Source organism: Myodes glareolus, chromosome 12 (assembly GCF_982192425.1).
Source record: "Myodes glareolus chromosome 12, mMyoGla1.1, whole genome shotgun sequence".
Taxonomy (NCBI): Eukaryota; Metazoa; Chordata; class Mammalia; order Rodentia; family Cricetidae; genus Myodes; species Myodes glareolus.
The window spans coordinates 26,766,652-26,794,647 of record NC_142037.1 but is presented as its reverse complement, the minus strand read 5'-3'; the positions used below and the strand labels follow the sequence as shown (position 1 = coordinate 26,794,647).

At 41.5% G+C, this 27,996-nt stretch overlaps 1 protein-coding gene across 3 annotated transcripts; it reads right to left on the bottom strand.

Moving 5' to 3' along the window:
- Positions 1–38: 38 nt before the first annotated feature.
- On the bottom strand, positions 39–27,996 carry LOC148120232 (ral guanine nucleotide dissociation stimulator-like). 3 transcript variants are annotated; one of them, XR_015739454.1, is made up of 12 exons: positions 27,757–27,996; positions 24,792–24,909; positions 23,896–24,069; positions 22,485–22,591; positions 19,222–19,283; positions 15,666–15,699; positions 13,762–13,823; positions 11,405–11,441; positions 5,660–9,718; positions 3,377–3,410; positions 1,543–1,609; positions 39–151 (listed from the first exon to the last, which is right to left on the bottom strand). XR_015739454.1 is itself a non-coding variant. In XM_087912166.1 (9 exons), exons 1-9 carry the CDS (start codon positions 27,987–27,989, stop codon positions 6,319–6,321), a joined length of 4,227 nt encoding a protein of 1,408 aa, XP_087768292.1. In that variant the 5' UTR covers positions 27,990–27,996; the 3' UTR covers positions 5,614–6,318. The 3 variants fall into 3 exon arrangements, 1 of the variants encoding a protein (XP_087768292.1); XR_015739455.1 differs by lacking the exon at positions 39–151 and adding an exon at positions 932–964; XM_087912166.1 differs by lacking the exons at positions 39–151; positions 1,543–1,609; positions 3,377–3,410 and having other exon boundaries at positions 5,614–9,718.

The window sequence follows — 27,996 nt, the reverse complement described above, 5'->3', positions numbered from 1 at the left end:
GAATTACCATCAAACATGAATTTCTTTGAGAGAACTCAGGCAGTGCTTCTCCTGAAGAACTTAAGTCCATCACTGATATACTTAGCTCTTCTTGCTCCCTCTTTTTCCTTGCGGCGATCTTCTTGGAATACAACATTTGTTTCTGTATCATCTGCAATAAAAAGACAGAAGATCAACTTTCCTGGTTTGATTGGGAAATGAACTCTTGATTTGGGGTGCACAATTTCAAAACTATTTTGTTCCTTATCAGGACAGGGTGTTGAAACATGAAAAGTAGAAAATATTACTTAAAAGTGAAATATCTTCTACTATGCTTAGCTATTTACAAATTACTAAGATATCATCTTAATTAAAAAATATTTTTGCAAGCTAGATTGAAAAAATCATGAACTGAGAAATTTGGCCTTTCCCTGTGACTGAGACTAAACTGAACTCACTATGTTTTAAAAGTTGTGAATCTTATATAAGATGATTATTAATTTTAATAGCCCCCTTTCATCAGTACTTCTCTTCTATGTTTGGGAGGCAAAATGCATATTGTTTTCCACTTATAAACAAACTCTCACTTACTAGTGTCCTCCATACCATAGTATCTGTGAAACTGCTTTATAGAAACCCATTTTTTCTGCTGAGTCCCATTCAAAAGTCATTAATATCAACTTCTGATTCACACAACTCTAAGGCTCCAGGTTACAAACAGGATCCCTAATCTCCAGCAGCTCACGGTGATGAGGTGAACTGATGTGTTACTATGAACACATTGACGTCTAATTATAACCCTAAAATATTTTAAATGTGTGAACGTGATACAAAGAATCAGAGTGTATATTATTGTCAAATACAGAGCAAATATCCAGAAAGCAAAGTGTTACTATATGGTAATTGAATCTTAACATCTACAACTGCTGGCTAATTGGGGAAAAATACTTACTGTGTACCTGGAGGAAGAGTTTTTAATATCCTCCTAGTGGAATCAAATAGAAAACACACTGTAATCTCTTTATAATGTAAACTTGGTTGAACAGATTACAAATAGCTTAATTTTCACAATTTCTTGCTAGTGTTAATACAGAAGCAAAGAGACAAACAGAGGAGATGCTCTTCTATGTGATCCTGAAATAAGAATATCCAAGGGAAGAGAAAACCTACTGCAATTATGCTGAGAGAAAAGGTACCTGGGTGATGCCTGGACCACTTCAATAACTGAACCCTTTAAAATGTATTCAGATGCATTACCACAGTTGTTTTCAAAATCAGTCTAATGTGTATTTATTTCTGCAAACCATCCTTGGTCAAGCATCAGGCACCTTCTATTATATGAGAACTGCTTGCAATTTTCCACTTTCTGTGTTTCCAGTTCATTCTCTTATTGGGTCATTGCTATCTGCAAGGACTTACTGCTCACTGGAATTTATAGAAAGGATGGCTCACTGATACCAAACACTTTTCTCTGACCAAATTGCCATATAAAACTGTGATAGGTAGACTACTGCTGCATTTTAACAAAATTCATAAGAAAACAAATTTCACAAAGAATTTTACCTTAATATCAGAGGTATTGGCCTTGTCCTCTGTTGTAGATTCTGGAACCTGAGGCTTTCCAGAGAGCCTGTAGAATAAAAACATGCAGTGAGGGTTGAGTTTGGTCCTTAGAGCATCTCTGTTGAAAGATTTATTATCTGTGTACTAAGTGACATTTTTGCATTTATGTAATTCAACATTGACCCCCGTTTTAAAAAGTTTTTGTTTTCAGTTTCAACTTGTCTCAATCTATGTAGCATTCAGTGAAGACTCACTCATAGTTCTATTTTAAAATAAAAATTTAAAAAGCCAGTGGTTTGGGAGATGGCTCAGTCAGTAAGAAAGTTTGGTGCCAACACAGATCAACCTGAGTTTGAATCCTCAGCATCCACATAAAAAACTGGGCATGGACACATGCATGTAACCCCAGTATTGTGGATGGAAGAGACGGGCTACCATTTGGGCTTGTTGGCTGCCAGACCAGCTCCAGGGTCAGTCAGAGATCTTATGTCAAGTGTATAAGTTAGAGAATGATACAAGATACCAATGTCCTCCTTTTTCCTTCATGTCTGCACAGAGAAATATGCAAAGCATGCAACAGGCACACGCACACATGCAACACACACACACACACACACACACACACACACGAACACATAAGAGGGGGTAATGGCGGGTTTTGCACACACTTGTTCTGATGGTTGCAGTAACTGATTGTTATGAGCACTTAATGCTGCCTTTTCATTTGTTCCCCTAAACCTAAAGCACCATGACCTGTTTTCTGTAATAAAAAAAAAATTAGGCATTTCATTTCATCTCACTCTCCCAAGGAGTTGCTTGCTTTGGGAAAACATGAAAAGTACTCTATGTCTAAGCATTAAGTTGCCACCAATCTCTAATGTCACCATATTTTGGTGCCTTGAAGCTATGTTTTGAGAGTGTGTCCACATGCATATGTTGAAACTCTTTATAGTCAAGGGTATTTCTGAGTCATTTTATAGGACACTGGAGAACAACATTGTCCCCTCAGCTCTGCTTCATCTGAACTACAGCTAAAAGTTCCAGATTTCAGGGTTTCTGATTGGCAAACTCTGGACCAAACACTTGTTTTTCTAACTTACACCTACCTTGGGATTCACCACAGAGGTAGAACTCATTAAGAGGGAAATAAACCTGCTGAACAGAAGCATGTCTATAAGGCCATTCTGAGATGATCCTCTCAGCAAAGTCTGGGAGAGTTTTGAACCTTGCCATTTTGCCTACACTCTTCCCAGCAACTTGCCTTAAACATACTAGTAAACAGGATTAATTGCCTGAAAACTAATATTTTTACATACATGTACATGGTATGTTATGTGCAGTGTATTTGTAAGTATGTGTGATTTCAGATACATGCATGCCAGTGTGTAGGTGTGGTGATTGGAGTGCAGACTTGGGTGTTGACCCTCACCCTCGGCCATAGTTATATGACTGAATCTCATTCATGAATGCAAGCCCCAGGCTAGCAATCCAGGTAAGGCATCCAGAAAAATGTGAGGGATGCTCTGTCACCGCCTGCAATCTCACCATAAGCTCCCCAGGATTCTAGAAACGCACAAGACCAACAGGCCTCATGTGGACCTTGGGCTTCCTTCTCCCATTCTCCCATATGCACAGCCAGCACTTTACGCGCTGAATCACCTCCACAGACAAGGAGTCTTAACAGCATTTCATGCTGTATCTGAGGCATAATTAAGCTTTGATTAGCAAATAATCAAGAAGCTAAAATTGTCTTACACAGAGGAAAACATGGTGCCAGCTTCTGAACTTTATAGTCTCTACATACTCATTGTATTTAAAATCCAGACATTCTTACCCGAGTGAGAGCTGGTCTTTATTTCCTCCATTATCTACAGAGCAGAAACACAAAATATATTATAAGCAACTGTAGAAAAAAGAGCATTGAATGCTGAGGCTAATACTTCGTTACTACATATACTTTGAATCTTCGTAGCCTTTAAAGTGAATACTGATTTACAGACAAAAAATACAAGGATAACTCTTAATTTACACCTCATATAAGGTTCAAATACAGAGACAATTTTCTCAAAAGTCAACACTAATAATAAATTGGTGTACAAAACACCTATGATCATGAGCATTAGCATTATCAAACAGAGAAACTGACATCTTAACCAGAATCAATATCACAAGCTGAAGTGTTAACATGGTAGCACAGTGTTGCTGCTGTTGCTTTTGTCTCTGGAATAGTGGTGTTAGGAGAATTGTAAGTGAGCACACTCACCTTGCATGGACGTGAAAAGAGCCTCTCTAAGATTAAGTTGAACTTATTTCATTGAAAATAAAAATTCCAGACACAAGGAAGCTAAGTCTATGAGGACCGCTCTTTGCAGCATAGCAAAACTTAAAAAACAGAGGTAGACCAAGGGCAAAGAATTTCCAGATGCCAGGGTGGTAAGGCTACAGAGAGAGAGGGCACTGTGTGCACACTCCTCAAGTGCTTCTGAAGAAGCTGCAGAAGCCCCTCAGTTCTAGCTTCTGGTCCCTCACCCACAGGCAGTGCAAAGAAGTTCAGCACCTGCTATCACCTCCCATGGTAAGAGCTATTGGAAAGCCCCCTGCAGTAGTTATGCACCCTGAACTGTATCTCTAGGGCGAGAAGCATGGAAGAAATGTGGGGACAGGGCAGCAATTCCATGGGAGTAGTACCTAACAGGAAACATTTGTCTACACATACACAGCTTCAAGTGAGTAGTTTTCACTGCATGCTAACAGCCCGCCCACTACAAAGGAAAAAAGCAAATTTTTACTTATTTCATTCACAGTATGGAAACTGCAGTATAACCTCCTCGGCATTGCCAATGGCTGAGGCAAAGCATTTGTCCCATCAACAAATGAACTGTCAATGAGTCTTAGCACGTGGAAGACCCCCATCAAACAACCCTCTTCACCATAAAGGAAATCCAGTGTGGAAATAATGTAAAGGACAGTCATCCACATTACAATAATACTGACTCTTTCAGACCCTCTACACTCCATGTACTCCTATTCGCTTGATGCTATGCTCTCAATAGACAAGGTAGGTGTGAAAGACACTGTGGTGGCAGCTGCTGAAAGCCCAGACTCTGTAGTGTTCCTCCCACTCTTAGAATCTTTTCCAGACTCAATGGACCAGTCAGTGCTGTCCACTGCAGAATGATGCTCTTTTCTCAGCCTTCCTCCTACTGTGGCAAATTGTTCTGGAAGTTATGTCTATCAGCATATAAACCAAGTATACCCTACACTAATAAACCAAAGGAAAAAGGTGCTGGCGGCATAGCCAACAGGGCGAGCGCTTGTCTAGAATGCTTATAATGGCAATGTTCAATACACAGCACTGCCTACAGGACTCAAAGTCCATTTTTTTAAAAAAGTTGAGCAAGCCTATTATTTTTTATGCCAAGAAATAGTCAGAGTAAATAGCAGATAATTAAAGATAAACATAAAACCGTATGTGAATTGTCTAATATGTCTAAATAGAAAAATTATAGAAAGGAACAAACCTCATAAAAATGTAGTTAAATTTAGTTCTCAACATCCTTAATGAAAGTAATTGAATACTGTACTTCTGTTTTTACATGATCACGTTTGATTGACACTGATATATAGGTAGCCTAAATGCAATGTATTTATTACAAAAATGAAAGAAAAATTCATTTTATAACAAGCAAAATTGCTGTCACATAACTCTAGCGGGCCCATACTGTGGACTAGTTAGAGGTTCTTTTATTTATACAAAGATACTTTGTGCATCAGAGGCTCACGTTAAATAAACAAACATGGTTCAGATAATATAGTTTGATATTGAAATTTCTCAGAAAACCATTTCTTAAATAATTTTGAACGTGAAGAACATTAGGAGGCAAATTTTAAAATGAAATTACGTTTATATCTTATTTACTTTGTTCCTGTTTTGAATGAATTAAGTTGCTATTGAAATTAGGGAAGTAGCAGCAAAGTATTCATGATTACTCTTACCTCCACTGATCTGGATAGACTTCTTTTTTTTTTTTTTTGACCACGCCATAGTAGAAACGGGATTCTAATATAATATTCAAGTCTAGCATTTTCTATTTACAACAAATAAATATTGCCGCACCCCAATCAGTAGTCTCCTACGACCCGGGCTGTAGTGATGCTACATGGCACGTTCAGTGATATGGGATTCGATACCATCTGGGTGGTCCATGACAGGGCTTCTCTCTCTGATCCAAGGGAGGGCTGGGGCTTGTGGGCGAGACCCCCTCGCTTTGTAGGCCCTGAAGGTGTAATCTTTGGTGCAGCCTGAGAAAGGCTAAAGTGTGGGAGGAAAGGCCAGGACTTCCATGAAGGTTCCAGGCCAGTGCCTGTGGGCACAAGGAGAGAACGCAGTGGTCAGTCCTGCTGGGTGTGTGGGTGCCTTGGGGCATCCGGGGGCATGGGTGGCAGTGATTTGCAACTGGGGAGGTGTCAGGAAAGTGTGGAGGGTAGTGTCCAGGGCAGGCAAGGTACCATGCCCAGTTGGCAGCACTCCTTAGCAAAAGTCAGCTAGTCCTCTGGTTCTAGAGAGCAGAAGGCACCTAAGGCGGCAAGTGATCCCCGGAGGCCAGGTCAGCCTGTCAGTGGCAGGTGTCAATCCCGGCAGCAGGAGACGTTTAGGGTGAAATTGGAGTCTGGGGGTAGCCTGAGCTAGCAGGTAGGCAGAGGTACTTGTGTGGCCTGGGCCACTCTAGTCTATAAGTGCTTAGTCCTCAGCCAGCCAGCCCCTGGGAGACGTCCTTAGAAGATGCCTTTGGCAATCTTGAGTCCTTTCTGCTTCATGCGAGGGAGGGTGGAGCTAGCTCCACGCTTGACCTTATTAGCCCCCTTGGTGAAGGTCCGCTTCTTAAGGATAAAGTCATAGTTGGCAGTAGAGTTCATGGCATAGAACACGTTGGCGTTTTCTGGAATCTTCAGCTTGTGGTCTTCTGAGATGATCTGTACTAGCTCATAGTCCTCTGTCTCTTCCTTATCCAGGTTGTGTTTGTCCATGGCTTTTCGGATGACAGTCGGGGCCTTATCCTGGTTGGTCACCAGGATGCTCTTGTATATGTTGCCGTTGTCCACATCCAGGCTGACCCGGATGATGCAGCAGTCGCCCACCTGCTGGTTATAGAGTGGCAGTGAGGAGCTGTTGCTGCAGACCCCTGAGACGGAGCGCTTGTGGGTGCGTGTGGTAGACACGGGTGTGGTGGGGGCTGATGAAGAGGAAGTGCTGCTGGAGGCTGAGGTGATGCCAGTGGTCTCTGGGGACGACTGGGAGGCTGACTTCCAGAACTTCTTTTCCTGGCCATCAGGAGACTCTGGGACAAAGCTCATGTTGATTTCCTCCACGTCAGAGCTGGAAGAACCAGCTGAGTGCACGCTGAGGGCATCAGTGATGCCCCTGCTGCCGAGGTAGGGGCCGCACCGGAGCTGGTCACAGGACTTGGAGTGGGCACTGCTACTGGTACTAAGCTCGGTGCTGGGAGCCTGGTGGTCGCTCCAGCGCTTGACAATGGCTGTGTTTTTCTTGTTCCTGAGGGTGTTGCTGGCTGACTCGGATGGAGGCTCCAGCTCACACGAAAGGTTGTAGCTCTCAGCCTCACTGAGCCGTTCCATGGCTCGGAACCAGGCTCCGAAGAGCTCCTCAGGAGTAATGCTGTAATTGTTGCAGGCGGACTGCAGCAGCTTGATCTGGGCGATCACTTCGAACTCCTTCCTTCTCTTTTGAAAGTTGATGAGTCTCCCATACAGATAGTCCTTCATGGCAGTGTCCAGCATCACCAGGTCAGTGAGGAATGTGCCCAGGTAGGGGACAGTGCCCCGGATGGCTCTCCTAGGGTTCATTTCCAGCGTGGTAAACTTGGAGGTTCCCTCCTTGGTGAGCAGCTCTCTGCTCAGGGCGAAGTTGTTCTCATCAGAGAAAATCTCTGCCAGCTTCTGGAACTCTTGAAAACTGTCCCTGGGGACCTCTTCCCATGTCTTCTTTAGGCGGTGGATGGCATTGCTCTGTAGAGCAGAGAGGATGGCGTAGAGGGAGGAGAAGTTCTTGAGCACTCTGCATTCCCTGGCCACCTCGATCCAGTATTCCACCACCCGGGCCCTGTCTGGGGCCTTCATGCTCTGGTCGCCGAGGCAGGTAGTAATGACACAGTTGGCCACGTTGTTGAATTGGGCGACAGTGGCACGGACGGTAGGTGCGAGGTGCTCCTTGCCCTTCTTGTCCCGCTGTGACCAGACGGAGCCCAGGCAGTGGTAGGGCACCACTTTCCTGAACAGTTGAGCGTCCATCAGTGTAAACTGCTCGGCCACCAGATCTGGAGGGAACAGCAGGAGGTGCGGCTTCTCATCTAGTCCATTCTCTGTGGCTCCAGGCAAAGACCCGGAAGGCTGTAGTGCAGGAGCAGGCACCGCAGCTGGCTCCAGCTCCAGGGTCTGTGAGAGAGCCGGCTGCCGCTCCAGAGCAGGTGCGAGGGACAGCTCAGGCTCTAGCGGTGGCACTACAGCTGGCTCCAGTTCAGAAGCTGGTGCCACCACCAGTCTGGATGCCAGTGCTGGTCCTAGGGATGGATCTGGCTCAGAAGCTGGTGCCACCACCAGTCTGGATGCCAGTGCTGGTCCTAGGGATGGATCTGGCTCAGAAGCTGGTGCCACCACCAGTCTGGATGCCAGTGCTGGTCCTAGGGATGGATCTGGCTCAGAAGCTGGTGCCACCACCAGTCTGGATGCCAGTGCTGGTCCTAGGGATGGATCTGGCTCAGAAGCTGGTGCCACCACCAGTCTGGATGCCAGTGCTGGTCCTAGGGATGGATCTGGCTCAGAAGCTGGTGCCACCACCAGTCTGGATGCCAGTGCTGGTCCTAGGGATGGATCTGGCTCAGAAGCTGGTGCCACCACCAGTCTGGATGCCAGTGCTGGTCCTGGGGATGGATCTGGCTCAGAAGCTGGTGCCACCACCAGTCTGGATGCCAGTGCTGGTCCTGGGGATGGATCTGGCTCAGAAGCTGGTGCCACCACCAGTCTGGATGCCAGTGCTGGTCCTAGGGATGGATCTGGCTCAGAAGCTGGTGCCACCACCAGTCTGGATGCCAGTGCTGGTCCTAGGGATGGATCTGGCTCAGAAGCTGGTACTGGCTCTGGCTCTGGCGCTGGCTCTGGCGCCAAATCCTGGCTGGATGCCAGAAGCAGTGTTGGAGCTGGCTCAAGCAGTGAAGTTGGCTTCAGAGACAGCACTGGAGCTGGGGACAGGGCCTCAGGCTCAGCCTCGCTGGGCTCCAGGTCCTCCAGCTGGGCCAGAAGAAGGTGAGCACGGCGCTCCAGCTCTGAGCCCGGCATGTTGAGCTGCACATAAGCCACCAGCTGCTTGAGGCAGGGAAAGTCCGGAGGTTGACAGAAATCCTCTGGGTATTGGTCCAGCCAGGTGCCCAGAATGGCGGAGATGGCATTTTTGAGTTGGTCCTGCGGTCCACCATCCTCACTGGAGTACGGGAGGATGCAACCATATCTAGAGGAGGCCGTGAGGGCGTCACATCTACCGTACCTCTTAAACAGCAGGTCCAGCACCTGCTGAGTGGTGGTGAAGGCTCTGTAGGTGCACAGAAAGACGTTGACATAGGAAAGGTCACTGCCCTGGAAGGCAGGCACCAGGTGCTCCACCAGCTTCTCCAGAGTGCCAGCCTTCACCGTGCGCACCTTGCAGGTCTCGTAGAGGTTCAGGGCCCACTTATTCTTACACCCTAGCCAGCGCTGGCCTTTAGTGGCTCCCTGGTGTAGCTGAACCTTGCGCAGGGAGATGGAGTAGATGACCCCGTTGATCAGCTCCTCCCCAATCTCCTGCGTAGAGCTCTGGCAATCTACCATCATCCTCAGCCTCGGCAGCTCATCGTCAGCCCCAGGGCGCGGCCCAGGGCTCGCAGAGGCCGCTCGCCTGGGCCTGTGCACAGCGCAGCGGGGCTTCCAGCTGCGGAGCTCATGGCGCGGCCTCCGGTCCCCGCCAGGCCCGGGGCTCCGCGGTCCTCGCCAATGCTGCTCCCATTGTTTGCACCGCGCCTCTCCTCGCCAGGGTCCTGGCCTTTGAGGCCTCGCTGCTCGGTTTGGCTGGAGCTCCTGAATAGACTTCTTAAGTATTGATTTCAGCTCTCCAGCAGGTGGTCGTATGCTGTTGTGGCATATTTTTAAAAAAGTAATATTTTAATATTCATATAAAAACATTTACCAAATGCTTTATTTGTTTGATTTCCTAACATACATTAGAGATTTACAGTCAAGCATTAACTTGTCCTTCAATCAGTTAATTAAGTTTGGTGACACTTTCTTTTAAACTTTTTCCCATGTGAGAAAAAGGAAAGAATTTAGTCCACAAAAATTAGTCCACCGAAAGCATAGGAACACATGAAAGAGATAGAGAGAGAGAGAGAGAGAGAGAGAGAGAGAGAGAGAGAGAGAATAACAAAGACACTAATTTCTCTCCAGCATTTTTTTAATACTGTAATAACTGATAGTCACTCTTGTGCTCAATGTAATTAGTACCCTGACTTCACTTGTCAAATCATCCTTTGCTCTTAAAGCATCACAGAACCCCTCTCTGTCATGGTACTTTGTGGGCTCTCAATGCATGTGATGTTATCTCCCATAAGGTTTGTTTGTGAACCATAAAATAGGTTCCTGCTTCTGCTAGCACTCTTACAAGATACCATGGCCTAGGAGACGCTCAAGCTGTCCCTTAGTAGTCCATTCATGAGTGAATCTTGAAACCACAATCGGCCTATTTCTATGCCAAATGAGCATTGCTATTAACTTAATGAGATAAAAACATAAATAGCAATAAAACTCGGTGGATAATTTCAGGTTATTAGCTTGAGACAGTTTAGAATTCCAAGTAGAAAGGAACATGGTTTTAGCAAGGTATTTCTTGGAACAGTTGTAACTACTGTAAATTATGAAACTGCACTTTGGACATTAACTGTGATGCCTTTTGGATCTTTTAACATGGAGTAAATAAGCAATTTATTAATGTGCATCCAATGTACATGGCCCCACAAATGATAACACAATTGTCCTCTATTATGGAAGTAATCAATTAAGATGAGCACAGGACTAGCTTGACATAACACCTTTAATTTTCTGCCAAATCAGTGTCTGAGAGAGCAGATCACTGAAGGAAAGGGCCTTCTACTCCATGTTCATGTCCTACTGCTGGGGAAGACATAGCCCACTTTCACAGACACAGACAGAATAGTCATGCTATGGTTTGGCTCTCTACATTTAGATAATCTACTGAGATCCAGAGACTTCATTACTGTAGAAAACAGCTCACATAAATGGACAAGTGATGGATGGAGCACTGTGGTAGGAGGAAGGCATGGGATCCTCCACCACCTATGAAAGGGTGCTACGCAGGACCAAAGGGCCTCTGTGGAGATGGTGTCAAAGGAAGAAAGTAATTTGTTGGCTTCTTGTAATACTGTGTGATAACACAGAGAGATCCCAAATTCTGTCAGCTCTCAGAAAGATAAGTGCGATGAAGGTCTAGTACACTAGCTGATTTCAGAAAAATTTTGAAAAGGCAAGGAGTGTCAGATGGACATAGTGAGTGTGGTTATCATGAGTAAGCTCATTTTCCAAAACACAGAATTGGTACTTGGGAAATGATGGTTGAGTATACACCTCATGTCCATGATTTAAAAACAACAATATTTCAGGCTAAAAAACATTGATAATACTATGGGGATTGGAAAACAAAGCAAAAATTGAGTGTATAAATCAGTATCTATCTGAGAATACAACCAATAATTGGCTTGTTATCTTTGAATTTCCTTAGTATTATTGTATTCTTAGACCTTACCTGCAAAAAGGCTTCTGATCCGTGTTATAATGGACTTCTAAAAAATCAAAATAAATTTATTACAATGCTAGAGAAATATAACATATAAAATGAATAGATACATAGTATTCATTTTTGAGACTAATCTAGACTATTCTAGAGTAAATACTCTCTTGTAGGAAATTTATTCATGTAGAATTAATCCATTTTGTTTATTTCAAATCAAACAAGACTTAAACTTGTCAAGCATAATACCTAAAAACAAACAATCACCCTGTGATTCCGAAGACAGCCAAAACTATGTAACAATAAAACTGTGTCTCACAAACAAAAAACAGATTCAAAATGGAAAAAAAATTCATGGGCCTATACACATTTTTGTTCTTCAAGGAAACGAAGAACCTTGTTGTGCCTTTTAGTTAAAATTGTTCATTTTATCATGAAAATTCCTACCACTGGGACTATATGTATGGCTTCTGTCTTTTGTATCAGGATGAAACCTCGCAGAAAGAAAGAAGAGGAACAAAGATCTTTACATAACAGCTCAAGGGAGGGCAGACAACAGGCTTCCTCTCCTCATCCCCTTTGAGGGAAGAATATCCTTAGTTCCATCTGTGTTACCAGACTTATATGCAGCTTAAAGGATGCTCATGGTAGCAGGCATCATCTTCCCCTGAAATGAATTACTGGAAAGATCCCTCCCTTGGTAGTAATAACCCCGAGCTCTACCTCAGATGAGAGACCAGCAGAGAAGCAGCTGTGAGACTGGGGCAGAAATTCCATGGGCTACCTTCTGACATAGAATCAATGCAATGTTTACATATGTAAACAATAAACGCACTCAATCCTTCCCTGGACACTTGCAGTTTGCTTTTAGAAATGAAACATTGGAGGCAGGCAGTGGTGGCTCACACCTTTAATCCCAGTGCTTGGAAACAGAGGCAGGACGCTCTATGGGAGTTCAAGGCAAGCTTGGTGTAGAGAATACATTAAAGGGCAGGCTCCAAATCTACACACAGAAAAACCCTGTCTCAAAAAACTAAAATAAACATAAACAAACCAAACAAGACATGAAATGTTCATTCATTTTTGTCTTGTTTAAAGTCAAGGAAACTTAGTGTGCCTTTTTAGAATTCCCCGTGTCTCCGGACGGCCATTGGAGCCACCAACTAGTGGACTGGGATTGCGGCTCAGTAGGAAAGCCTATGCTTATCATGCAGGAGGCCTCAGTCAGTTCTCACCACCACAAATGCCATGAACAACTAACTTCATAACAAAGTGACACAAAGCTGTCCCCATTACAATCATATTGACTCTCTTCATCGTACTCTTGTGGGAAGAGGGTTTTGAATTCACTACCTAGGGTGGTTGCCACTGGCAAGTTAGGTATAAAAGACACTGTGATGACAGTTGCTGAAAGTAAATACTATGTGGTGTTCCCTCCACTGCCACAAAGGCTCTCCAGACTCAATGGAAAAGCAGCTAATTCTTTGAAATACAGAATGATGTCATTTTCTTCACTTTGCCTTTTGTTTCAATTTTTATTCTTGAATCATGTTTTGCAGCATGGAAATGATATAATTGTTACCCTGTTCTATTTAACAAAAACAGAAGGCAGAGATAATGGGTAGGGTGCTTGCCTAAAATGCTCCCAAAGCCTTATGTCCAACCTCTAGCACTTCAGAAAAGAGAGAGAGAGAGAGAGAGAAAGAACAGAGGGAGGGAGGGAGGGAAGGGAGGAAGGGATGGATTTAGGGATGGGTGGAGGGAACAAGGGGAGGCAGGGACTGAGAAATAGGAAGAAGATAAAGAAAAGGAAAACATATAAGGATTGATAAGTCTTCCTAAAATCAATATATTCACTGTGAAAAAACAGTTCCACCCTAAAATAGGAGATTTCTAAAGAAAACAATTATACAGTATGCCAAAACTATACAAACTGAGACCTTTCTCAGACATTTAAGAACCCTGATGATTTAATTATATCATAAGGTAGGAAATTAGTTAATGAAAATAATTGATTATTGAGGTTTTTTTGAGACATAATTACATTTTTGTGGCAGTGAGATGTGTAGTGATATGCAGTACAACACACAGGCATTTGTCATAAAACTCAAGGAGAATCTGTATTTCTGACAACCCTATTTACTGCAATGTGACTATGGAGAACATGTGCTGTGTAAAGATGTTTTCTCATTTATCCAAAGGCAGTACAGATGTCAGCATTAAAATTAAATAAGCAATGTTTTGATAAAAATACTTCACACTTGAAAGTGCTTGATTTATACTTGTTTTCCTTAATTCCTTTTTGGGTTCTAAAATCTTTACTCTTCCTTATTTTCTTCAGAGAAGGTAGGAGCAGATGGAGTCATTCTTACCTGTTTTGAAGGTGACACGTTTTTTCTTTCTCTGCTCTGGCTCTCTTGTCATTGTTCCTTCACTGTGATATATGTTGAAAGTGTTCATCATTTAACTATTCATACCAAAACACTTAGCATGTTTTCTAAATTCTTTATTTTTTGAGTCCCTAATACATCTTACATTAGATATTTACAAAAACATTTTTTGAAACAGGATCTCATTATGTATTCCAGCTAACTTTTAACACACTATATGTTTCATGTATATCTTGAAATCAAAGAGATCTAAGCCTCCTGCCTCCCACATTCTGGGATGAAAGGCATGGGCAAAGAGGCTCAGCCAAATAATTCTAAATTCATTCTTCAACAGTTGATGAAGATTAATGATTGCTCTCCTTCCACCTTTCCTCATGGAGAAGAACATACAAAATTTAGCACTTGATAAAAACAACACACACACACACACACACACACACACACACACACACACACACACACACACACATTTCCAAGCACAGAAGACAGGGGAATGGCAGTTTTCCCACACACTTTGTTCTGATGGTTGCAGGAACTGATTGTTTTGTGCTCTAAGTACTTAGTGCTCCTATTTCATTTCTATCCCTAAACCTAAAGCACCTTCGCCTATTTTCTGTCAAGAAACTTTTTAGGCATTTCATTTAGTCACACACTTTTTCCCAAGAAGCTGCTTTGGGAGAACATGAAACAAACTCTATGTCTAAACATTAAGCTGCCAACCATATCAGAATTCAGCATATTTTGGTGATTTGAAGCTGCTTTATTGGTAGTCTGTGCACAAATACATGATGAAATTTTTTTTCCTTTTTTTGGTTTTTTGAGACCGACTTTTTCTGTAGTTTTGAAGCCTATCCTGGAACTGGCTCTTGTAAACCAGGCTGGCCTTGAACTCACAGATCCACATGCCTCTGCTTTCCTGAGTGCTGGGATTAAAAGCATGCACCAAACCACCAGGATCTATGATGATCCTCTTTATATTCAATGGCCATTCCTTCCTGCACAAGGCTTGAGTATTTACAGGGCACTGCAGAGCAATACAGACCCTCAGCTCTACTCCATACAGCTAAGAGCTCCAAATTTCAGGGCTTCTGGTTGCTAAGCTCTGGACCAACCAGTTTGTTTTTCTAGCTTCACCTACCTTGGGATTCACCACAGTTGGGGAGCTCACTGAGGGAGCTATTAACCTGCTGGACAGAAGCATGTCTACAAGGCCATTCTGAGGTGATCTTTAGCAAAGCCTTGGAGAGTCTTGAACCTTGCCATATTACTCACACTCTTCCCACAGATAACTCAGCCAAACAAATTAGTGAAAAGGATTAATGACTTGAAAATGGATCCTTTTACATACATGTGCAAAATACGTTATGTGCTGTGTATTTCTATGTATGTGTGATTGAAGGTACATACATGCCAGTGTGTAGGTGTGGTGATTGGAATATAGACTCAGGAGTTGAACCTAACCTTAAGCATTAGTTTTCTGACTGGGTCTTTCATTCATGAATGCAAACCTCAGGCAAGCAATCCAGAAATGTCAGGGCATGCTCTGTCTTCACCTGCAATCTCATGAAAGCTCACCAGGATTCTAGAAGCACACAAGACCATCAGGCCTCATGTGGACCCTGGGCATCCATCTCCCATTCTCCCATATGCACAGCCAGCACTTTACAGCTGAATCACCTCCACAGACAGGGGTCTTAACAGCATTTCATGCTGTATCAGAGGAATCATCAGGTATTTAAAACTATAAGCTCCACAGATAAATATTCAGCTTTGATTAGCAACTAATCAAGAAGCTGAAATTGTCTTACTCAGAAAAACATGGTGGTAGCTTCTGAACTTTATATTCTTTACATATTCAGTTTATGGTGAAATCCAGACATTCATACCTGAGTGAGATCTGGTTTTTAAGTCTTCGACTAGCTATAAAGTAGAAAAACAAAATATGTTATTATCAATTGTAAAATATAAGAGCATTAAATGCCAAGCCCAATATTTTTTAATACATATACTTTGTTCCCAAATGTGGATAAAATTTAAAGTGACTATTGACTTACAGACAACAAATATATGGATAACTCTTAATTGAGACTTCTTTGTATGTTTCAAATACAGACAAATTTATGAAAAGTTACTACTTATAATAAATTGGTGTACAAAACACCTAAGATCTTGAACACAATAAGGCATCTTAACCAGAATCAATTTCACAAGCTGAAGTGTTAAAGTGGTAGCACAGTGTTGCTGCTGCTGCTTTTGTCTCTGGACTAATGGTGTTAGGAGAATTGTAAGTGAGCGTACTCGTCTTGTATGGAAGTTAAAGGAGTTTCTCTAAGGTTTGAGTTATTCCATTGAAGATGAAAATTCCAGACACAAGGAAGCTAAGTCTACGGTGACTGCCCTTTGCAGCATAGCAAAATGAAAATCAACAAGCAGCAAGCAGACCAAGGACAAAGGCCCCTGCAAAAAATTTCAAACTGATAGGTTGGCAAAGCTCCAGAGAGGGAGCAAGGTATGCATTCTCCTCAAGTGCTTCTGAGGAAGCTGCAGTAGCCCCTCAGTTCTAGCTTCTGGTCCCTCGCTCATGGGCAGTGCAAAGAAGTTCAGCACCAGTACCTATCACCTACCGTGGTAAGAGCTATTGGAAAGCCTCCTGCAGTAATTAAGCACCCTAAACTCTATCTCTGGGGTGAGAAGCATGGAAGAAATGTGGGAACCAAGCAGCAACTGCATGGTAGTAGTCCCTTCCAGGAAACATTGGAGTTCCCACAGACAAGGCATCAAGCTCCCCCTGCATGCTAAAAGCCCGCCCTCTGAAAAGGAATAAAGCAAATTCTTGTTTATTTTATGCACAGTATATAAACTGTAATATAACTTCCTTGGCATTGCCTATGGCTGAAGCAGAGTGTTGGTCCCACCAACAAATGGGTTGCAATGAGGCTTAGCATGTGGGAGACCTCCATCAACCCTCTTCACCACAAAGAAAATCCAAGGTGGTGCCTGTTCACCTGCAAGCTCCGTGGAACCCTGAAACACAGCTTGTTCCAATACTGAGGGGACCTAAGAGCCTGCGAGCTCTGTGGAACTCTGAAACACAGCTTGCTCCAATACTGAGGAGACCTAAGAGACAGCCACAGCAAGGATTGTACCAACATGCCAAGACACTGCTGGCCCCATTTGAAGGAAGAGATGGGGATAAAAGAGATGGGTAGGTGCCTATGCAAGAATTCCTCCAACATCCTAAAAAACATGGTATCACCAGAATCCAGTGGACACAGAAAAGGTAGACTTGATCATCCTAACCCAGAAGTAGAAGAAAATGACTTTGAATGTAACTTTATGAAAATGATGTATATCTTTACAGAGGAAGTGAAAAACTCCCTTAAAGAAATTGAAGAGAAGACAAAGTTGGAAGAAATTAATAAATCCCACAAAGAAACCCAAAACTACCCATGAAAAAAGCAAACAAGTGAAAGAAACAGTTTAAGACTTGAAGACTGAAATAGAGGTAATAAAGAAAACACAAACCAAGGGAATTCTGGATATGGAAAATCTGGATAAATGAACAGGAACTACAGAGACAAATATAACCAATAGAATACAAGAGATAGAAGAAAGAATCTCAGGCACTGGACTTACTATAAAGAAAATAGACTCTGGTCAAAGAAAACATTAAATCCAACAAATTCTTAACACAAAACATTCAGGAAATCTGGGCCACCATGAAAAGGCCAAAACTAAGAATAATAGGGGTAGAAGAAGAAGAACAACTTCATCTCAAAGGCACAAAAACATATTCAACAAAATTATAGAAGGAAACTTTTCCAACCTAAAGAAGGATATCTCTATGAAGTTCAAGAAGATTGCAGAACACCAAATAGACTGGATCAAAGAAATAACATTTCCTAGCCCTATAATAATCAAAACAAAAACATAAGAATAATGAAAGAATATTGAAACATGCAAAGGAAAATGGTCAAGTAACATATAAAGGTAAACCTATCAGAATTACGCCTGACTTCTCAATGGAAACCATGAAAGCCAGAAGGTCCCGGATAGATGTGCTGCAGACACTAAGAAACCATGGATGCAAGCCCAGACTACTACACTCCGCAAAGCTTTCACTCACCAACTATGGTGACTCAGGAAGGTCAGTAGGGCCACCAACTAGTGGACTGGGATTGCGGCTCAGTAGGAAAGCCTATGCTTATTATGCAGGAGGCCTCAGTCAGTTCTCACCACCACAAATGCCATGAACAACTAACTTCATAACAAAGTGACACAAAGCTGTCTCCATTACAATCATATTGACTCTCTTCATCGTACTCTTGTGGGAAGAGGGTTTTGAATTCACTACCTAGGGTGGTTGCCACTGGCAAGTTAGGTATAAAAGACACTGTGATGACAGTTGCTGAAAGTAAATACTATGTGGTGTTCCCTCCACTGCCACAAAGGTTCTCCAGACTCAATGGAGAGGCAGCTAATTCTTTGAAATACAGAATGATGTTATTTTCTTCACTCTGCTTTTTGTTCCAATTTTTATTTCTGAATCATGCTTTAAAGCATGGAAATGATACACACACCTACCGCGTTCTATTTAAGAAAAACTAAAGAGAAAAGTACTGAAGGCAGAGATAACGGGTAGGGTGCTTGTGTAGAATGCTCCCAAAGCCTTGTGTTCAATGTCTAGCACTTCATAAAACAAAAACTTAAAAGGAAAGAAGAGAAGGAAGGAAGGAAGGAAGGAATGAAGGAAGGAAAGAAGGAAAGAAGGAAAGAAGGAAGGAAAGAAGAGATAATGGAAGGAAGCGAAAAGGAAAACAATGTTAGAATTGATAAATCTTCATAAAAACAACACATTCACTACAGAACAAAGCTTTCACCCTAAAATGGGAGATTTCTAAAGAAAACAGTTATACAGTAGGAGGACAAAACTGTCCAAATTGAGAAATTGCACAGACATTAAAGAGGTCAGAAGATTTTAATTATATTGTAAGGTAGACAAATTATTTAATGATAGTTATTGATTACTGAGGTTTGTTTGAGACATAATTACATTACATAAGTGACACTTATCTGTGTATTGGTATGCAGTACAACATACAAGGCTTTTGTCATAAAAGTAAAGAAGAATATGTATTTCTAATTATCCTATTTGCTGCAATGTGACTATGTAGGACAGGTGCCGCGTGAAGTTGATTTCTCCTTTATTCAAAGGCAGTACAGATATCAGCATTAATGTAAAATAAGCAGTGTTTTGACAATATATTTTCACAATTGAAAATTCTTTGAAATAGTTTCTTAATTAATTCTGACTTTTCAGAATATTTGAAAACCAGAGAACTGCATTTATACTTGATTTCCTTAACTCCTTTAGGGGATCTAAAATCTTTACTCTTCCTTATTTTCTTTAGGGGAGGTGGGAGCAGTTGGAGTCATTCTTACCTTTGCTGATGTTAGCACACTGTTTCTTGGTTTGTTCAGATTCTGCTGCAGCTGTTTCTCCACTGTGACATATGTTTAAAAGTGATCATCATTTAACTATTCATATAAAAACACTTAGCATGTTTTCTAAATTTTTTATTTTTGAGTCCCTAATATAGCTTACATTAGATACTTACAAATAATTTTTTGAAACAGGATCTCATTAAGCGTCCAGCTGACTTTAAACTCACTATATGCATCATGTTAGTCTTGAAATCAAAGAGATCTCTGTGCCTACTGCCTTCCAAGTTCTGGGATTAAAAGTATAGGCAACAAGGCCCGGCCTAATAACTCTAAATTCATTCTTCAATAGTTGATGATGATTAATAACTGCTGTCCTTCCACCTTTCCTCATGGAGAAGAAACGGTGAAAATTTAGCTCTTGATTAAAACACACACACACTCACACACTCACACTCACACACACACACACACACACACACACACACACATGAATGATAGCAGTGCTTTTTCCATACGATTTGCTTTGAATGATCCAGTAACCTTGTATTATATGCTCGTGGTGTCAGTGCTCCTGTTCCATTCATCTGCCTGCATGTCCCTATGGCCCCACAGTCCTATCTCTGTCAGAACTCTTTGGAGGCATTCTGTTGAGTACTATGCTCTCAATGGTCAGTATTTGAAAAAGTATTTTTTTTTTTTTTGCTTCTAAGCATCCTTCTGCTTAGAAGCTGTAACAGTTGTGGTACCTTCAAATTGTTTTAACAGTTCATTCATGTGTGAAAGCTGAAACCACCGCCTGGCTGTTTCTTTATTTAGTGACTTTTTGTGTAATCCTGAGTCTTTGTAACTCACGACCAGCTTCAAAACTCAAGGAAAGCAACATTCTTTTGTCAGCTATATTCTTCCCAGGTCACAGCTAAGACTGCTGGACTTCGGGGCCTATTGCCAGTATACTCTGGACCAGCAGCTTTATTTTCCTAGTTTCTGCTTTCGCCGTTCCTTTTACATGCTTTGGCTGTCATCACGGTCTTGGAGCTTGTCATGGGACTTTTCACGTGCGATGTGAACCTTGTCCAAAATAGCACCGCTGCTGAAGTGATCTCCAGCAAACTGTAGGAAAACCTTCAACCTTGACCACTATTTTCAATGTCTTTTGAGCAGATAATGATCCCCAGTCTTATTAGATCAACAATCTAAACGTAACTTTTTCATCTTCATATTTGATATGCGTTCCTGTTCACATGTGTGTATGCATTTGTGTTTGTTGATCCTAGTGCATGTTTTTTAGGTCAGAGGACATCTTTGACTGCCAGTCCTTACCTTCTAACTCAGTTTTGAGGCAGAGTTTCTTGTTGTTAACAGCTGTAAAAGCAAGACTATCTAAAGTATAACTTTCCAGACAGCCTCCTGTCTTCATCTCCCATGGCCCTCGAGGTTCCCTGAGGTTAAAGATGCACACAAGCACATGAGGCCCTTTCTGTGTTCTGAGGAGTTGAACTCTGAAATCTTGGGTTTGTATGATAAGTACTTTATTCCTGAGACATGTTACTAGTCATGAATTCCTAAAACTGTGCTATTCCATGTCAAAGTCACAAGCATACTTTTTCCATTTGCTTCAAAAGTACCAGCTTTATAAATTTCTGTTTATCTTGTATTAAAGGAAGAATAAATGACCTCAAATGGTTCTTATTAGAGAAAAACACAGGCCCTCTAACTGGATTAGAGGTTTAATTGAAAGTGCTCTGCACTCAGAAGCCTTAGTTCCATAATTAATAGCAATACACTTATAACTACTTCTTTAATTTAGGCTCAAAGTCTTCTTTTAAAAATTGAGTGTTCTAGAGTCAGATATATGGCTCAGTGGGTATACATAACTGTCACAGTAGCCCAGAATTTGAATACCTGGAATTCAACAAAAAGTCAGACACTGTGTAATGTGTCTATAATCCCAGCACTTTTATAGTATAAAGGAGGTGGAGGTAGTAAGATACCAAAGAGGCTTCCCAGCCTGCTCACCTGGAGTAAGTGGCCAAGTGCCAAATAAAAATAGAAAACATGCCTCAAATAAGATGGAAGGCAAATCCATCACACAGTGTTGTACTGTATTTTGGATGGGACACAAAAACAAGTACATGAAGATGAAGGATGATAAAACATGTTTAGAATATATGGTATGCAAAAGTGTATTTTCAATAAAAAATACACAACACACAGGCTTTACTTTTTAATTCATCTGACTTTAAACTTACACGTATGAACAAAAAAGGTAATCGTTTGATTTTTAATGCTGAACTCTTCTTAAATACCAAGTGTCCTATTTAGAGCTGTTATTTCTATGATAAAACACCATGACCAAAATGAACTTGGGACCAAAGAATTCATTTGGCTTATATGTCCACATCATAGTCCATCATTAAAGGAAGTCAGGGCAGGAACTCAAACAGGGAAGGAAGCTGGAGGCAGGAGCTTACAGTGGCCACAGATGGGAGCTGCTTACCGGCTTGCTCATTCTGCTTTCTTATACAACTCAGGACCATGAGCCCTGGAACAGCACTTCCCATGATGTGTTGGGTCCACATCCATCAATCACTAATTAAGAAAATGCCTTACAACCAGATAGTATGGAGGTATTTTCTCAATGGAGTCTTTGTTCTTTGTACTTATTTTGGACAAATGTCCCTATCCAGATTATCTGTTTCAAGAGTTTGGGTGCACAGATTCACATCTGACCAACACAGAGTCAAGATATTTCAGACAGGACACAGGAAAGAATAATAGCATCTGGTAATATCATCTAATTGATGGATAACCGAATCTATTTGCTTATTCAAAATTCACTTAAAGCAGAGTGAGTGATCAAAGAAATATTTGAAAAAATATTTAAATTGAACATATATAAGAATAAAATATATAAGGAACAGAATAAGAAGTAATAAAATTATACATTTCAGTGTTAAAAATAAAGTTGACACTTTTCAAAGTAAACAACACTAATGTGAAGTTGCCTTAATTAGAAAATTGCCAATCAAATCAGATTAGAAATGACAACTTGTTTTTAAATGGGAATCTGAGCCCTGGGACACACTGTTCCTTTGTTTATGTTGGAACAGTCTCTTTTCCAGCTCACACTCCCTGTGAGCTAGTCTTTCTCAATAGGTGCTTATGAGTTGAAGCAATATTCCCTCTACCATTTTAGTGTTCATTACTTAAGCAATGACACCCTCAAAAATGGCACTAAGATTGTAAAAAAGAAATGGTACCTATTTGGCGGAAGCTCCTCATCTGCATCCGCACCATTCTGAATCAGGAACTCCGCCATTTCAGGCTGATTTTCAAATAATGCAAGCTTGTAAGGTGTTAATCCATACTGCAAAGGAAAATTTTCATTTTATAAACTGACATGCTTATCAACTGAAAAATGTATCACAGATTTTGTAAAGAAAACGAGTCACAAAAGGATAGATTTTCCTTCAGCCCTTGCTGCAGATTAACACACACAGGGCTTCCTTTTCCTTTGAAACATTTTTCCCTGTTCAACAATGCCCATGAACACCACTATTTCCAGAACTTGCCACAAACGCTTGCTGGTTCCAAGTTTCTTAGTTCCATGGAGATGGGCCTCCATTGCCCCAATCCTAAAACGTGGAGGTAGATTTGGTGTGCATCTGTTGAATGAGTGAACTCAAGTGGCATCTCTGGAGCAGTTTTTCAATCTGTATTTCAAAACTATTTTCCCTAAACTAAAAATTTTCTCCCAAACCAAACATCATTTCCTGTTGTAGTGGTCCAAAAAATGCTAGAGGAAGACCTCAGACTCAAATGGTATGTAAACTCAAAGAGTGCTTATTCTTCAGCAATAGCCAGCATGCAACAGTCCATCACCCATATAAAATGTTAATGAGGACCAGGGACAAAGACATGCAGGCCCTTTGAAAGAGGACATGGGGAATTCTAAGTATCTTTATAATAATTGGGCAGTCAGGGAATAGTTACATGGGGGGCATGTTGATTGGACAGAACTAGTAACAGTTTCATCCACTGTGGAAATTTTGTGTCACATATGGTCAGTAGCAGCCAGATCCTGAAACTCTGGTCTCCCAGCCTTATAAGGCCAGGTTTGGAACTGTTTAGCCAATTGGCTAAACTTGACTGGGGAACTTCCTGGATTCAGGTTTAGGTCATTAATTGCAATGGAGTTGCTCCTTGTCTAAGACAGAGTCACATTTTGGCCCCTTCATTATGTACATATAAAATCTGAAAAAGTTAAGTGAAAAAGTCTTCTCAGTATGTTTTCTTCAATGATCAAATTTCCACATTTACCTGTGTGCCTGTGACCTTCCCACTCTAGCCTCGCCTAATCTCTGAGGGACAAGTCATATCAGTAGCTTCTTAATTGCAACAGATTTGTATTTTCTACAGACATTTATCTTAAAATTATTTTTTTCTATTGTTTGTGTATGGGCCCAAGTCCTTTACTTGTTCAATTTTAAAGTAAAGCCCAAGTGCTGTGCTGAGTTCCTTTAAGTTACCTACAAAACTATGAAAAACAGATTAGGAAAAAATGCTTGACTCTGAACAGATTCAGTGAGACTGCTTGAGCTTCAGAATGTGGAAAGTGATCTGAGTGTCATTGCTGGAAGTACATTAGGAATGAAGTTGAATGATTCTTACCCCTGTTTTTGCTGTAATATCTGCATTATACTCTAACAGCTTGCGGACAACTGTGGTTTTGCCCCTGCAAATGGCATGGTGTAGGGCAGCATGTCCATTGTCATCGACAATGTGGGGATCAGCACCGTGCCTGAGTAGGATACAGATGCACTCAATGTTGTCCCTCTCGGTGGCCTGTGGGTATTGTATAAAGAAAGAGATACTGAAATCAAGAACCTGAATAAGCATTCCAACAATTCCATTGAATAGTTACCCTTGGATGAGACCAATTATTTAGGTTATGCATATTATCCCTCTCTTTTTGAGAGAGGGTCCTCAATTACCCAGACGTTCCTAAATTCATAACCTCCCCACCAAAGTTTTCCAAGTGGTAGAGTTTCAGAGGTGTGCCATCACACCTAGATATTAAAGCATTTCACTAGCACTGTTTGGCCATTGCTGTAGTGGGGGAGGTTGCTTGTTCATTTCCTTGTTTTGATACCATGAAACAGGTTGAAGACACCTTGAAAGAAGGAACCTCACTTGAAGAACTGCCTTGACCAGACTGGACTCTGGAAAGCCTGTATAGTATTTTCTTGATTGAGGTTGATATGAGCGGGCACAGCTTCCTAGGGGTGGTGGCATGACTGGGAGGGTTGTCCTGAGTAGTATAAGAAATCTGAGCAAGCCATGGAAAAGCATCATTCCCCCATGACCTCTGCTTCATTTCCTGCCTCAGGTCCTGATTGAACTCCTGACCTGGTTTCCCTTCATGACTGACTGTGATGTGGAATTGTAAGCCAAATAAACCTTTCCTGTCTTGAGATGGTTTGGGCCAGTGTTTCATCACAGCAACAAAAACCAAACAAGGATAATTTCTAATCCATTTTATACCAAAAGTGTTTCCCGATAGCTACCTTAATTAATGGAGTGCGGCCTTCATCGTCCTTCATATTAATATTGGTACAGTCGTTGGATGATAGCAACTCTACCACGTTTGGATGATTATGGGCAGAGGCGTAATGTAGTGGACTCCTACAAATTGAGAGGACATTTTAAGAAATTACAGATTATTATGTAAAGGCACACTCAAGTGTAAATAGTAGACACCAATGTGCATTTCCTTCTGATGTAAGAGAAGAAACTAAAATTTTATTATTTACTTATTTCTCTACTCAGGTGTTCATCTTCTGTGCTAGGCATATAGTGCATGGCTGTACCATTCAAGGCGAGTGCTATATCACAAGCTTCATCCTTCCTCAGAGTAACCTCTCTGGATAACAGGAGAATGCCCAATAGATTGAACTCTGATTGGATTTGAATCCAACTCTAATCTCTGAGTGTTACAAGTTACAACGAAGACTTCCTATGATCTCCACAAATCAATCTCTCCATCTGGAGAATGGGGATTCAACACTGCAGCTCTCTTACACAGTGATGCTGTGATGCTTCAACTCACATCTTCAAGAGCACGTACAAATGCTTCCAGCACCTGACAGCTCAGTGTTTGCTGGATACAATTATGATTGGTCTTCCTAATGGTAACAAACACAATATTTCAATGAAGAGAAATAACAGAATTATACCTACTGCAGATGTGAAATTCTTTACTCAAATAACTTTACAATATTTTAACACTATATTCCCTAAGCAGGCCTTGAACTTGGTAATCCTTCCAGTAGGTAGGAATGCAGGCAGTTCCACTGCACCCACCTTACTCTTTATTTCACACTTTAGCATCGCTGATGTCTGACACTTAGAATTCATGATATTTTATGACTATGATTGGCAATGTTTTTTACTTTGCTACCATACAAAATAAAAGGTCACCATGCAGTCCACTGTGCCTTACATCCAATGAAATTATGACACAATCCACAGGCCCATGACACTTCTAAAGGTCACATGTATCTATGAAAATTTCAGCTCTTAAGACTATGAAATGTAAACATATTTAGAATAGCAATAACAACAAACAAAAATCTAAATTTTCAGTCATCAATACTTTAATGTTTTTCATTTCTCAATGCCCAGAATTAATGTTTCTATATTTGCTGCCAACAGGGACACAGCATAGTCTTCAGACAATAGACAGAATGTCCATGTTAATATAGACACCAGGTGGTAGCAAATGGCTTTGCCTTATACCTTCATGAATTAGCACCAAAACTGAGCAAATCTATCCAGAAGGAGATAACCTATGGTATCATAGCTCCCTTGCTTTGATTTTCAAAAAGCTTTAAGACAAAAAATACTAGGGATTCAAATGAGCATCGTTCATTGTTTTCCGTATTTAAATTTATAGAACGTCAGGAAAGCTGACTGGACAAATGTAATATTTTAAGAATGAGAGGGTCTTGAGAGCTAGTAGATTTGTGTGATGTACAGTAGATATCTAAGTTACATGCAGGGAATAAGTGGACTGGCAGAATGGATAAATACAGCTGGAAAATTCAGTGTTTTTAAAGAATACAGTTAGTAAGCCAAAATACTTTGAAACAATAATTTACTGTTCTATTATTTGTATGAAGCTCTAATTTGGAAGACTGAATAACGATAGACTAAATAACTTCTTATGGAGAATCTACGGTTGAGGGTCATTGTTTCCTGACTATAATCTACTGAGAAATAAGAAACAAGGACAAGGAAAGAGGGCTGCAGTGATTGTTACAACGCAGCTGGGAAATCACTCGCTCTGCAAGCCTGAGACCTCGACTTCAGAAACCCAAACACCTTGAGAAACTGGTGCTGGAGATGTGGATACAGGAGGATATCCAAAGCGTGCTTGCCAGCAAGTCTAGGTCAATCAGTATACTCCAAGACAACCAGTCCAACACAGTGGGGATTTGGGTGAGAGAATCTGTCTAAAAAGCTGAGGTGGAGGAACCACAGGGTGGTTCATCAGGTGAGGCCACCTACGGGCAGAACCAATGGCCTACATTCAATGCCCAGAATCCACAAGGTGGCAGAACACAGCTGTCAACAGTTCTCTTCTGACCTTCACACACGTAGTGGGCATGTGTGAGGCACAAGTGAACACACACATGTGATTTTTTTAATGAGATGAAAAGAAATTTTCAAAGAGAATGTCAACCACTAGCCTTCACGTATGTACCAAAACACATACAACATGTATATAAGGGGCCGGGGAATAAAGTTATAGTTCAAGTTGAAATTTTCCTTCTGAGATTCCTCAGCAAGCATGAAACAGACATAAGATTTCTTGGTGATTCTTTGTGGGTTTCTTTGGCTTTGAGTTGGCTTTATATGTGAAAATTTATCTTATGATACAATTTTCTGTGTTGCATATAACAGCATTAAAAACATATACATAACGGCTGGAGAGATGGCTTGGCATTTACAAGCGCTAGTTTTTCCTGTAGAGGACCTGGGTTTGATTCCTAGCACCCACAAAGCAGATCACAACTGTCCATGGTTCCAGTTCCTGGAGATCCAACACCCTCTTCCTATGCTTGTGCAGTACACTGAAAATACATGCAGGCAAAACACTCAAACCTAAAAATTGTAAGTGTACACATAAAAAGATGTAGGTGGTTTTCTAAGCTAAATTCCTTTAAAGCCCCCAATAAAGTGCTCTAAAAGAGACAATGTAAAGGGATTTGTAAATTAACTGAAGTTCTTTGTATTGCTTCTCTTGAAGAAAGCCTAGGAGCTGCCCTTCCAAGGTGTGCAGGTTTCAGGTGCCTAGGAGCCTAAAGTAGGTACAAAACCCAGAGGTCTCCATGAAAGAAGAGCCTTAAGCATGACATCTGCCCTCCCTCAGGCTGCAGATCTGGAAGGTATGTTTCTCCCTGGTAGACCCTGACTGTCCCCAACAGTTTCTGCCCCTCCTGCCCCTCGGCCCTCCCCAGGCCCCATTACCTGCCCCTGCGGTCGCATTCATTGACATGATGTTCACTGGCATTGATGTATCTCTCCACTAGAGCGAGATCACCCACACTGGCCGCCCTTTGGAATCGCCCCACTGGATCATAACCAATTAAAAATAAGGGAAATCTCTGCCTTCTCTGACCCAAGCAGGCAGGCCACAGGCGGGTGTACCAGCGAGGCGAAGCTCTAACTGTAAGAGCATCATATTCAAAATCCTCCCACATGTTGAGC

Bases quoted from the DNA above. Each gene is read 5' to 3' on its own strand.
- LOC148120232 (XM_087912166.1), bottom strand. From the start codon at position 27,989: ATGTGGGAGGATTTTGAATATGATGCTCTTACAGTTAGAGCTTCGCCT. The intron at 24,910-27,756 runs GTAATGGGGCCT...CTCAATTTGTAG, and splicing joins GAATGCGACCGCAGGGGCAG to GAGTCCACTACATTACGCCT. The intron at 11,442-13,761 runs GTAAGAATGACT...TTGATTTTTTAG, and splicing joins ACGTGTCACCTTCAAAACAG to AAGTCCATTATAACACGGAT.